Source organism: Hakea prostrata, chromosome 6 (assembly GCF_041222555.1).
Source record: "Hakea prostrata isolate BN-2017 chromosome 6, UWA_Hpros_2, whole genome shotgun sequence".
Taxonomy (NCBI): Eukaryota; Viridiplantae; Streptophyta; class Magnoliopsida; order Proteales; family Proteaceae; genus Hakea; species Hakea prostrata.
The window spans coordinates 38968712-38982615 of record NC_142605.1 but is presented as its reverse complement, the minus strand read 5'-3'; the positions used below and the strand labels follow the sequence as shown (position 1 = coordinate 38982615).

The 13904-nt window shown below is 38.8% G+C and overlaps 1 protein-coding gene across 5 annotated transcripts in view; it reads right to left on the bottom strand.

Annotated features, from left to right (window-relative positions):
• Positions 1 to 352: 352 nt before the first annotated feature.
• LOC149013978 (uncharacterized) overlaps positions 353 to 13904 on the bottom strand; it is a 42830-nt gene continuing 29278 nt past the window's right edge. For 2 of the 5 annotated variants that reach the window (XM_089159456.1, XM_089159457.1), the window contains exons 3-6: positions 4493 to 6282; positions 2547 to 2723; positions 2262 to 2436; positions 354 to 2175 (exon numbers count right to left, since the gene is read on the bottom strand). In XM_089159456.1, the coding sequence (XP_089015582.1) occupies positions 1418 to 2175; positions 2262 to 2436; positions 2547 to 2723; positions 4493 to 6282 (2900 nt within the window). In that variant the 3' untranslated portion in view covers positions 354 to 1417. Of the gene's footprint in view, positions 2176 to 2261; positions 2437 to 2546; positions 2724 to 4492; positions 6283 to 13904 lie in introns of all 5 variants that reach the window. The other 3 variants (XM_089159460.1, XM_089159459.1, XM_089159458.1) reach the window with 3 other exon arrangements.

Here is a 13904-nt window from a genome sequence, read left to right as displayed (position 1 = left end):
AGGTTTCCATTTAATTCTTTAAGGTCTGAGATCGATATTTCAATCCAATAATCTCCTTTATCTCTTGCTAGAATGCACAAAAAGAAAAAAAAAAAAAAAAGAGATTTTAATATGTGAATCCTTTCAGTGGATCATAAACTAATGTTGGGTCTCTTTAGTACAATATATTATGTGTGGGTCTCAAGCAGACTACCGCAGTTAAGTATATTCAAATTCGAACGAGAAAAGACTAAAGTACCCATCAAGTTTTTAATACAATACTTTATGTGCATAAAATGTTTTCCTTTCCACTTTTCAACCACAAAATTAAGTGGAATCTATAGACTAAAAAATAAATAAAAAATCAGAGGGGTGGGACCCACACCAATACCCTATGCCGGCCTCCCTGGGTATTTTTGTGGTTCGGAAGCATCCCGGCCGGGGGTTGCAGATCCGGACTCCCAAATGAGTAGTTTAAACGGACAATCCCGGGGAAAGGAGATTCCGTACGGGTTTGGGTTGGAGTCGGCGAAAATCCGGGTGGCGCAGGGCTGAGGGGGGCACCTAACTTCTACTTGTCCCGTTACCACCAAACCAGCAGGCAGACATTGGCTTTGCCCCGACCGACATCGACAATCTAACCCTCTTAGCTCCATTATCGATTTTTAATTTTAAAATAATATAAAATCCAATGAAACTCGATTAATTAAAAACCTAAATGGTTTTTACTTCCTCTTCCTCCGCAGACTCCGGAGTCTAGAACCTGGCAAGGAAACCTAATATAAGCCTTCTTTTTCTTCTTTTTTTTCCCTCCTTTTTTTAGTGGTCAACACCACTCCTTAAATTGCTTAATTGAATAGCGGTCACTATTGTCTATTGGGTAGGCCATCTACCTTTCTACAAACCCTGAAAAGGGAGGAAACTACTTAAGGTCCTTGGAAGTGTGTCCAAAATCATCATCTATCTCTCGAATGAACATTCCACTAGCACCACCGCCCATTCGTCACTACCGCCACCCATCCTGGAATATGTGCGGCGGCTCTAATAAGCCAGACATTCGCCTCACTTGGGTCTGGGAAATCATCCTCCCATAGAATAACACACTGCTAAAATGAAGAATCATGCATGAATGAAGAATCTCAGATGGAGCACAGCAAGCAAACGAGCAGCAGCAGATGCAGAAATCAAAGCCCGCTCAGTTCATTTAGATCACCATCAAAATTCACACTACTCAATGCCAGCGGCGGCAACATCATCCACAAGTCTTAAATGCATACTGGTTTTATAAGGCTTCATACAGATTTACACTATCATATTCGTTATTCACATCACAAAGTTCCCACCACAGACGGCAATCTATACATACTTTGCCTGTCACCACTGCCATCACACGACTTCTCAACCACATCCTGCTAGCTTAAACACCTCAGTTAAGCCGTCAGTTCTGCCACTTCAGCTCCTCATTCAGTACATGCTCCCAATCTGATGATGGACTATCAAATCCACCACCTGGGCACTGATCCCAATCCCTGTTTGGCATAACAGCATTGACCTGCTCATCACAAACCCAAGCCCCTAACTCTTTCATCGTCTCTTGCTGCTGACAAACATCTAAATCCAATCCAATTATCCGTGCATTGCAACTTGTTTCGTCATGCCGCATGTCTGGTCTACTAGTCACTTTCACACATCCATCTTCTGATGAGTTTCTTATAAATGGCCAAGGCTTTCTCCTCTCTGAGGACCCCACATCAATTAACTTTATCGGTCGGGAAAGCATCCTAACATTTCCTATTCCATCATCATTTTGGCTCACCATTGACTCCACTTGTTCTTCATGGGGCCCAATGTCATTTGAGTTCGCCAGATGCCTTTTATCCATGGAATTAAAGCCACCAGCCCGGCACTTCAGAATACGAAATCTGGTCAACACAGAAGCTTCACTCTCCTCAGAGTTAGTGACAACAGAAGATTCGATATCCTCAGCCTTATTGACAATAGAAGCTTCAATGTCCTCAGCATTACTACCATTGACAGAAGCCTCAACATCCTCAACCTGGACATCAATATCTATTGGAGTCTTTTGGGTAGATTTATCTGAAACCGCACTCTCCATCTCCTGTATCAACACGTCATCATCCCTTCGATCTTGAGAAACCTTGAGGTTCAAATGTACCCCAGTATCATTAGGCTTCCCTGCCACAGACAAAACAAGCGAGTTATACCACGTGACCTACTTGTAAATGGCATAGGAAAATCAAGTTTAAGGTCCAGCAACCCACTTTTCTCTTGTTCTCTGTTCCATTTCTCCATCTCTGTTTTCAATTTGGCAGAGTGGGCTTTATATTTGATGGAACATAATGCAGCTTCCGCCTCAAGCCATAGATTCTTAAATAATATCGTTTGTGGATGTGTTTCTTCATTGCCCAATTTCTCCTCCATAATTTTCTTTATAGCCTACAGATCACGACAAATAAAGAAAAATGACCTTCTTCCCCCCTACATCAGTAGAAATATCTGGAGCATTAGCACTGAAATTTAGATAGTAACCAGAAACAAGAGCATACCTGGGTCGTACCATTATCTATCTCAATGCCTGTCTCATCCCGCATGGAAACAATATCCTCCAATTTATTACCTTGCCCACTAGAAACGGTAGAATGCATTTTCCCCTTGAGGTCATGTTGATCGAGTTCATTAACAGCCTCTACACTATTAACCTGGGACCTGCAAGTCCCAGAGACCTGAGGAGAATATCAATCAGCTTTATAAAAGAATTGACAAAAGTCAAATGCATTACACACGAGAAAGAGAAAACTACCACTCCACAAAATCCCAGCCATCACAACACTCCAAACCTCAAAAAGTTTAAAAAATTAAAATAATAAAATCACAAAATTTCCCATCTAGAATACCTAGAACCCCTTTGATCGTCTGTAGCCTATACAACATATAGATCACTCAGTTGAACCTAAAATTTCATATTTATTGAAACTAAAAATGAGGACCAATGATGCTTTCACTTTAAAGCAATTTTACATTTCTGATAAATATATTCCAAGAAATTCTAGAAACAGAAATATATTATTAGAAAAATATTGAGGATGTCTAGATATGCGGATGAGAATAAGTGATGTTAATGCAATCACCTAAATTGAAGCAGATGTATTACTAAATAATATTGAAGATGTCTACAAATGTGGATGAGAATAAAACATGTCAATGCAATCACACCTAAATTGGAGCAATTTTCACTTCAGCCAATAAGGGATATACAAGATTCTAATCTGTTTGTTCTCAAAAACTTTAGGATCTATTACAGTCTGAAGGCTAACCAGAACAGAGTCTAGAAAGATAGACGACTATCATTAACAATAGGACTATGGGATTTCTCAGTCAGCAACTTGATGCTTAAGCAATGAGTGATTATCACTCGAACAAAACGACAACACATCCACACTGTAAAGTCCATACTTATCAAACTGTCTGCCAAGGCAACGAGGCAATGGTCCGTCTTTAGTACATGCAAAAAGAATCTACGCTTTATTTTCTAGGAAACACCAAGGTGAAGCTTTGTACACAATACTGACGCCTTATGGGCTGAGTCATTGCTTGTTTGACATTTTGTACCTGGATGTCATTTTTTTTGGGAATTCTTCTACATGATCAAAATTTATTCCATAACTGTCTGCTAATCTTTTTCTTTTATGATTTTAAATGATCGCAATGTAATAAGAAGCATGGGATCATTTTAAGGTTAAAAGGGTAAAAATAAAAATAAAAACCTAATCATAAAAGTAACAATCAATTACGACTCATCAGAAATCAGATTAGCAGGGGGAAAAAGAAAACTCTGTTCCATACACCATCAACATCCTTCCTAGTTTGACACTACAGAGGTAAGAGGTAAGCATGATTACTACTTTCATTTTCAAAATTATATAAAACATAATCATATGCTATTATGCTATCTTGCTACTGTATTCTGACGAGATGAACTTATGTTTGTATTTTCATATTTTATTTTTATAATAATCTTACATGACTAGAACTCGTTAATGCATGTCTAGCTCAATAAGTATAATTATGTAAGTTCTCGATCTTATTTGTACCGCATAAAATGGTTGTATTAAAATAATGTATACTAAAACGCTTTGTTCGCTAAAGCGCGCCCCGCGCCCGGGGCCCCATGCCTTGATCCCCGCCCCTTGATACTCGGTGGCATGCGGTGTTCCCTATTTCCGCTCGCTTCATCGCCCTGATGCGCTGTCACCATTTCCTGTGAAGGGGTTTTTCTCAAAAATAGGCTCAAAACCCGTTTGGTTTCTGAGTTGCTGCCCCAGTAAATATTGGTCATGGTCACAAGGTCTCATGATTGAAAAAATACTTTTACCATCCAACATTTCATCAATCCTTCAACCCCTCCCCCACCCCCCACCCCTGGGCGTTTTCTCGAAGAACAAGAACTATTACCAATTTCAGCAACACAACTGAACAAAGCAAGGAAATATACCTGGTGAGGATCCATTAGTTTTGTAAGGCTGCAAGTGCTTGACTCCGGAAATTGTAATTGGGGCAACCCAGCCTCCATTGAGATACATCTATCAAGATTATTGATTACATGTCGAAGAACCTGATGATCCTGTTCCTTCAATGCCTCTGTGTCTCTATAACAACTAGAAAGAAGCAATTCTGACAAGTTATACATAGCACTAACCAGCAGCCCAATATTGCTTTTTGCAACTGGATACTCAGTTTCAATGTCAGATGCTCCACCAACTAGTTTAGCAAGCCCAACAGGAACACTAGCTGCAGGAAAAGGTAAACCTGAAGCATGCTCCACAGCAGGGAACTGCACACAAGATGATCCATCCAGTGCCAAATCCTTGACCATTGAGGTAGAAAGCTCTGTTGTTGTAATGCTATTCTGATGACTGGTTTGCATCAAGTGAGAAGGTTTAAGTTCAGAGATTCTTTTTGAGCAGACTGATGGTTCATGTTCTTTTCTTTGTTGAGGTTGTTCTTGAATACCATCAGAACCTGGTATCTTACTTTCAGTGTTCACTTTTGAATGATAAGGTGCCACATTGACAGAATCTTTCAGTCCATCTTCCACATATAGAAAACTACCCACCGATGACAATCCCTTAGACAAGGATGATAAACAATCTTTACCGCATGCTTTATCATTGGGTACCAGGTTCCCTTCTTCCTTTTGCAAGGAAACAGCTACAACTCCATCAGCTTTGAAACCAAGAGTTTGAGGCCCTTCAAGGATTGATCTGTCACATCCTTCAAACTCCTTTACAGGAAGATATGAAGAACTTACTTCAGCAAACCCAAATGGAGACTGACGGGATGATAGAGCACCTTTCCAACAGGGGGAATCCACAGCAGGGTTAAACTGATCACATATTTCTGAAATCCTCTTAGCAATATCTGCTGATCCGGCACCTCCGGCACCTCCAGATACTATATTGCAAGCATCAGAGGGTTTGGAATTATTAGCTTGTTCAGATTTTTCGTTCAGTAGATCCATGGAATTAACAGTGAGAGGTGTTAAATGACTGGATTGGAGCTCAGATTTCCTCCTTAAAAGATCTATGGAATCAACAACAGGAGGCTTCTGTTCAGATGGCACATCTTTTTTCAATGGAAAAGAATCAACAACATAATTATTTATACCTGCAAACGTACAACCGGAAGCTTCTTCACATTTGGAACTCGTCTGAATGAAAGGCTCTTTTATGTTGGAAGTAATACCCCCAGCAGATTCATTATTGCCAGATGCACTCCCAGGGTACTGACTGAAATTCATGCTTCTTGATGGACTCATCAATGAAGCAGGAGCATTTGTTCCATTGGCCCTTGCTCCCAAGGGTAGGGGTCGGCTAGAATTAGTTATAGGCGAATATGAAACCATTGGATCAGTAGAACATGAATCAAATTGTGTGAAGCACCTTTCATATGAAGCAGTATCAGGAAAAAGGCTACTCCAGGTTTTCATGTCTGTATCTGAAGATGGCTCTTTAGGGAAATGGGCTTCTACGGAAGATGGCTCTTGAGGGAAATGGGCTTCTTGTAGCCTCGAAACAGAACCACGAACTCCAGGTCTTGAAAAGTTAAGAGAGAATCTAGAAGTACCTTCTGATAGTAGTGAATGACTATCATCCATCCTTCCTTTACCTCCCAATCCACTGGAATTTTTCCACGCAGAAATATCAACGCTTTCTGCAGTCAAGCCTTCAGCAGCCAGAGTCCCAGCAGAGAAATCACAAGTAAGCAAAGACAAATCTTTAGTAGCTGTCAAGCAAAAAACAGGTGGTTATGTATGCAAACAGGAATTCTCTTTCCCCTGACACTGAATGTTGAATTCCCGCACCAAAGGAGATGAACACAAGGTAATACTGGAATACATACAGATAGATTTTCAGTTTCATAGAAGAAAATAGAATTACATTTTAAGCTGATATGTTCAACTATTCCTGCTGTGGTATCACAAGTAAAGATGAAAACTGCAGCACGATTCTGGCTAAAAGGGGATGGTCACCTGTCCAAAACAGATAATCTCTTCCTACTGATCTCTAGTAGCTACAATTGTCAACTCTCACCCTAGGTGGGGAGTATTTTAACATAGATTTGTTAACAAAGAGAAGTGTATCATTGTCATAGACAGCTCATGAAGTGTCTCTATACCAATCCAACATGAACAATGGTGAATGGTAGAGAATATTCCCAAAAAGATTCCTTGGGATCTCAGGATTGTGCTGGCACTCACTAGCACCAGCTCAAGATCCCTCGGGACCTCCCCTTGCCTTTATTATGTATTTTATTTTTGGTATTTCTTAGCCTACATACAGATGCCTTGTATCTACCTTAATGAAATACAATATAGCCTCTCTTCTGGCTGCTGCTTCTATTCTTATCTTCCTCTCTTCTTCCTATTTCTATTTTCTACCATTCAATTGACATGGTATCAAAGCCCTCTTGATACTGGTTATTCCCTAAGCCAATTTCTATTTTTCCAGCCTTCTTTTCATTGCCATCCTTCAGCTGGCCAAGCCTAGGTCCCTATCTACCTATCATAAGGCACAACTTCAGCAGAGGTGATTTTTCACCCCCAGGCCCTTGTCAGTGATTTGTTGCTGTGTGCACGATGATGTTTGTAAATCAGAGAATAGATGAAGGAGAAAAACCAGAATGGCAAGAGGAAGAAGAAGATTTAGGAAAGGGCTAGGAGGTTGTACTAATCGTGTAAGCCTCTTACAGCCAAATTATTTATAGACCACTCTAGAGATTACAACCAGCAAGGAAACCAAAAAAAAAAAAAAAAAAGAAACCATGCTTTACACCAGTTAGGAAAGTAGAGATTCTCGAGTTAGCGATATTTCTAATACTCTTTCTAACACTCCGCCTCAAGTTGGAGCATCAAGATCAAACATGTCCCGCTCGTTACATATGTAAACTCTAGCAGCCTCCAAGGACTTTGTTAGTAAATCTACCAATGGTTCTCCTGTACGAACATGTTTTAGAGAAACCAAACCTTTATGCAGCTTTTCATGAATGAAGTGGCAATCAACTTTGAGATATTTTGTACACTCAAGAAACATCGGATTAGTAGCAATGTGGATAGAAACCTGATTATCGCACCACACTATCATAAAAGAATCATCACGAAAGCCTAGCTCTTTCAAAATGTGTTTGGTCTAGATCAACTCACAAGTGACATGTGCCATAGCTCTATACCCAGACTCTACAATTAACCCAGCCACAACAGTCTATTTCTTACCCTTCCAAGATACAAGATTATCACCAATTGAAGTGCAATAGCGTGATCCAGCCCAATCTACATTAGAAAAGCCTTCAACTCTTCTAAGGCCATTATTCTCGGTATAGTAGTACACAACTAGGAGTCTTCTTAAGGTACCTCAATATTCAGAGAACAGCATCCCAATGAGATGTTCTAGGGGCAGACCGAAATTGACTCACAACATTGACTAGAAAGGTAATATCAAGCTGAGTCACAGTGAGATAATTCAATTTTCCAACTAGCCTTTGATGTTTTTCAAGATGATTGACAACATCTCCATCTTATGGCATAAGCTTCACATTAAGATCCATAGGAATATCTAAAGGGCTGAGAGCCAAGCAACCCAGTCTCCGTTAACAAATCAAGTACATACTTTCGTTGTAACAAGAAAATTCCTTTCTTAGATTAAGCAACTTCTATACACAAAAAATATTTCAATCTTCCCTATTCCTTGGTCTGAATTGTTTTGGAAATATAACTTCAACTTATCAATCCGTGTGGAATCATCTCCAGCGATAATAATGTCATCAACATAAACAATGATAAATAGACTCCACATCCTAAAGCGACGGTAAAATATTGAATGTCACTATCACAACGAGTAAATCCAAAATCTAATACCATGGAAGTGAACCGACCAAGCCTTGTCCAAGGCGATTGTTTCAACCTATACAAAGACTTCTTAAGACTGCACAGGATGCCACTCTCCTTTGAGCAGTAAATCTTGGAGACTGCTCCATATAAAACTTCCTCATGAAGATCACCATAGGAAAGCATTCTTAACATCAAGCTAAAAAAGAGGCCATTGACGCATGGTAGCCAAAGAGATCAAAATTCAAACCGATGTCATCTTGGCAACAAGAGAAAAAGTCTCCAAGTAGTCCACAATCCACACCATACACCTGAGGATACCAACAAATCTAGCTTTCAAATGAGCAGGACTCCCATAAGGGTTAACTTTGACAGCAAACACCCACTGACATTCGATAGCTTTATTCCCATGAGGCAAAGGCACCAAATCCTAAGTATGATTGACATGTAAGGCGGATAAGTTTTCCATCATAGCAGTTGTCCATCCTGTACTAACAAGGCTTCTGCAACAAGCTTAGGGAGAGGGTAATTTTCATTGTAGATAAACAAGTGCAGAATGGAAAGGATAGGTTAGCATAAGGCGCAAAATTAGAAACAGGACACCAAACATAACTCCATGTCCCCTTACGAAGGGCAATTGGAACATCAAGGTCAGACAAAGGAGGGGGAGGACTTACCACCGGATCTAGAGAATAAGGCGCCAGTGGAGGAGATGCGGGAGTAGAAGGGGCAGCATCTAGTTGGCAACATCACAGGCACACTATTGAGCTATCTGTTTGATCAGCAGGAATTCATGGACAAGCACTTTCCTATGACACAGCAGTCTAAATAATGGTGATAGGGACATCATCATCATCATCAAGGGTGGAAAGAAAAACATCAGAATAAGGCATGGACTCAAAAAAGAAACATCAGTAGAAATAGAATACTTCCCTAAATCAAACGTATAACACTGTTACCCTTTTTGAGTGCAAGAGTAACCAACAAACATACACATTAGAGCTCTAGGATCCAATTTAGATAGCCCAGGACAAAGACCACAAACAAAGCAGACACACCCAAAAACTGTGGCAATAAGGCAAATAGGGGAAAATATTGGAATCAAAGTAGAAAACAGAATTCCCCTTTCAAAACAGAAGATGGCATACAACATTACAACTAATGAGAAAACAGGAAGTCAAGACAGCGTCAACCCAAAATGGTTTAGGCACCTTCATTTCAAACAACAAAGAACACACTACTTCCATTAGGTGATGGTTCTTCCTCCCTACAACACCATTTTGTTGTGGGGTGTAGGCAGTAGAGCATTCATGAAGGATGCCATTACAATTCATAAAGGAGGTGAAAGGGTTTGAAAAGTACTCCTTCACATTATCACTACAAAGAATCTTAACCATAATGTCAAACTGAGTCTGAATTGCAATAAAATTACAAAATATATCAAATAATTCAGAATGGTTTTTTTATTAAATATATCCAGGTAACTCTAGAAAAATCATCCACAAAAGTAACAAAATAACTAAAAACCAAAGTAAAAACTGTAGGACACGGACACCAGACATCAGAATGAACCAAAGGAGAAGGATGGAAAGACCGGTTAACAACCCAAGGTGGATAGGTCACACGGTGAAGCTTCCCAAACTAACATGACCCACATTCTTAACTAAAAAATATGTTGAAAACGACTATCTAATAATTTCAAAATTTGCAAAGAATGATGACTAGACAATAAAATTTGTTGTGGTAAAGAGAGGCACATTCTTAACTAAAAAATATGTTGAAAACGACTATCTAATAATTTCAAACTTTGCAAAGAATGATGACCCAGTAGAGAATAAAATTTGTTGTGGTAAAGAGAGGCTTGAACAGGCAACCGGAATGTCAAACAGATATAGCCCCCCAAACTCACAACCCTTATCAAGTGTCTTCTTTGTCGTAAGATCCTAAAAGAAACAAAAGCCAAGGAAAAAGGTGACAAAACTAAGGATAAGGTTAGGGATAGGGTAAAAGAAATAATTTTAGTGCCTTTAACTACAACGCAGAAACCATTCACCAGGGTGACCATAGAAGTGGATGAATAGAAAGAAGAAAAAATACCTGGGGTGTAGTCATGTGATCAATGGCACCATAAATCAATTATCCAGGGCCTAAAAAAAAGATGAGAGGCAGGTTATTGTGTTGCCTGTTTGTACAAATGCAGTTGCAGATGGCTAAGATTAGACTGCCTATAACTATTTATAGCGAATCAAGTCTTCTACAAACATCTTTATGGTTTTATCTTTAGACTATGGGGGTGTAGACCTGGTCTCTGTAGCCATAGTATTATTGGCAACCTGAGGGGGTTTGTCGTGCAATTTCCAACAAAATCTCTAAACGTGACCCGGCCAACCACAATGGTGACAAGTTCTAACTGATGTATCTATAGACTCCTAAGAAGTGGTAGGATTTTTTTTTTCCAGTAGTAGCCCCATGGCCATAAGTATTTCCAGAATTTGATCAACGTTTATTAGCCAATGAAGCAAGTGTAGATGTATCACTAGATATAATATCATAGAAGTTCTCTCTAGAAACTCAAGAAAACCCCGTAGAAGGTGTCAGATAAGGTGCCAATTAATCATTGCCTAGGACTTGAGATCTTACTGAATCAAACTCCTTCCCAAGTGTCCCTAAAAAACTCACCACAACAAGTTGCTCTTGCTGATTCTGCATCTTAGTAACATTAGAAGTGACGGGAAGTGTGGAATTTAACTCTACATACATCCTTCTAAAATCTGCAAAATATTGGGTCGAAGGCCAACCCTTCTTATCAACTCAGTAGAATTCTGAGGATAATTCATATAAGTGAGAAAGGTTGTTCTGACAAGAATACAGGACATTCAAATATTCCCATAGATCCTTGAAACTTTAAATGTGGGTAAACAAGGTCCACAATATGTTTATCCATATAATTCAACATTTATCTTAAAATACGGGCATCCATCATCTCCCAATTAAGGTCTGTAGTGTCTGGCTTTTTGGTCAGAATAAAACTTTGAACCAAACCAGAAATTAAAGCCATAAATTAAATTAGACTTGAAACCATGGTGGGAGATCTCGTGAGATAGCGAGACGAGAGAGATGGGAGATCTTGACTCGAAATCTCGCTAACATGACTTTTTTCACTTCTTTAGGGGGCTTTAAAAAGCCCTTGTCTCGCTCGAGAGAGGTATATCTCGCCTCTCTCTCGCTGCAAGGCCATTTTTTGCCGAAAAACTCAAATTTTGCCCGAAATTTGTTGGAGATTCAACATAGCACCATCATCAACTCATCTACAACAGTAGATTCAAGAATATTTCGAGTTGGAGCCAGAAATTGAACCAAAGACTGAACCAGAATTTAAACCATTCAATATGATTCAAAACAACAGAATAAAACTTTGAACCAAACCAGAAATTAAAGCCATAAATTAAATTAGACTTGAAACCATGGTGGGAGATCTCGTGAGATAGCGAGACCAGAGAGATGGGAGATCTCGACTCGAAATCTCGCTAATGGGACTTTTTTCACTTCTTTAGGGGGCTTTAAAAAGCCCTTGTCTCGCTCGAGAGAAGCATATCTCGCCTCTCTCGAGCCTCTCTCTCGCTGCAAGGCCATTTTTTGCCGAAAAACTCAAATTTTGGCCGGAATTTGTTGGGGATTCAACATAGCACCATCATCAACTCATCTACAACAGTAGATTCAAGCATATTTCAAGTGATTCAAACCTATTTCAAGTGATCTTCAAAAAATGTAAGATTCTCCCCCAAATTATGAATTTTTTTAAATAGAAGATTCTACAATGGGTGTATGAGTGTGATCTAAATATATGTTGATGATCAAGCTTTGATCTACACTTTCATGGAAAATATTTTAATTTTCTGTTATTATTATTTTTTTTTTGTGAATTTTCGTATTTAAAAAATATATTATCTAAAAAGTTACAATTATAAATTATAAATAAATACTTATGATATGAATGTGATTATTACTTATGTTAAACTACATTTAGAGAGCTACAATCTCATGTATTAATATTTTGATTATCATGCTTGCTGTATTTATTTTTTTTAAAACAATTATATAAATAAATTATGAAAAATAATATTTTCTTAAAAATTATCTTTTTTTTTTAATGATGTTTATATTATGTAGTTTATTTAAAAAGTACAAACATGTCTGTTTGAGCATTGTATATATGTTATCTTAGAACAAAGTGTGTGTTTTGTTGTTTTATAAATTGATGTTACATAAAATAATATGTTATTAAATATTTATCTTTTTTTTTTTTTAAATGATGCTCATATTATGTAGTTTATTTTAAAAATACAAACATGTTTGTTTGAGCATTGTATATATGTTATCTTAGAACAAAGTGTGTGTTTTGTTGTTTTATAAATTGTTTTTACATGTTTTTATGTATCTAAAAATATTCTAATGATAATTTGGGAACATTTATGTATGTATTTCAGACTTTCAGTGCTGTACATTTGTATCTTAAATGGCAACTAGCGGGAGTGGCGGCACTGGTAGTGGGACTTAGGACATTGCTTGGCAACATGGGGATCCACTGACTGCTGCTGACAAAAAAATCCCGATGCAAGTATTGCCTCAAGACTTTGAATTCCAGTGGTTCAATCAGATTAAAGCAACATTTGGCTGGTGGTTACAAAGATGTTTCCAAGTGTCCCAAGGTTTCTTATGAAGTGCAAAAAGCAATTGTAGCAACTTTATAAGGAAAGGGAGACAAAAAAGGACGAGATGGCACAAAAGCAAAGGGAATTTGAGGATACAGTGCTATCTAGACCTTTTCTTGATGTTGATGAGGAGTCAAGCGACGATGAAGAGAGGAGGGGGGTTATGGGTGTTGAGTCACGGGCCGAGTGGAGACAGATGAAGGCTGCAATGGAAGCTAGCAGACAATCCTTACATGTTGAGAATGTGAGGCAATATGTACAGACAAGGGGAGCAGGTGGCTCAAGGTCAGGGGCATCCATGCCACCTATACATAAAGACCCTTCCCTCTTCAAGCAACAAGACATCTATCAAAAAAGCATTCCATATATGTTTGCTGGAGGTAAAGAAGGCAGTAGGGAGAAGGAAGCTAGGTTGGCAATCAACAAATTCATGCTCTACAACAACATTGCAGCCAATGTAGCCAAAACACCATACTATCAGGGGATGATCAATGCAGTTGCTAGAGCAGGTGTAAGGGTTAAAGGCCCAACAACTTGAGAAGTAATGAAAAAATATTTACCAAAGGTAAAGCAGGAGGTGGATGAATACATTGGTTCATTAAAGGAAAAATGGAGTACATATGATGTTACTGTGATGGTTGATGGATGGACTGGTCCAACTAGATAGTCCATCATAATTTCATGGCAAGCTGCAATGGAAAAACATCCTTCCTTAAGTCAGTGGATGCCTCAGATAAAATCAAAGATGCTGACTACCTTTACAAGCTTCTTAAGGAGGTGGTTCTCGAGGTAGGGCCAAATAATGTTAACCA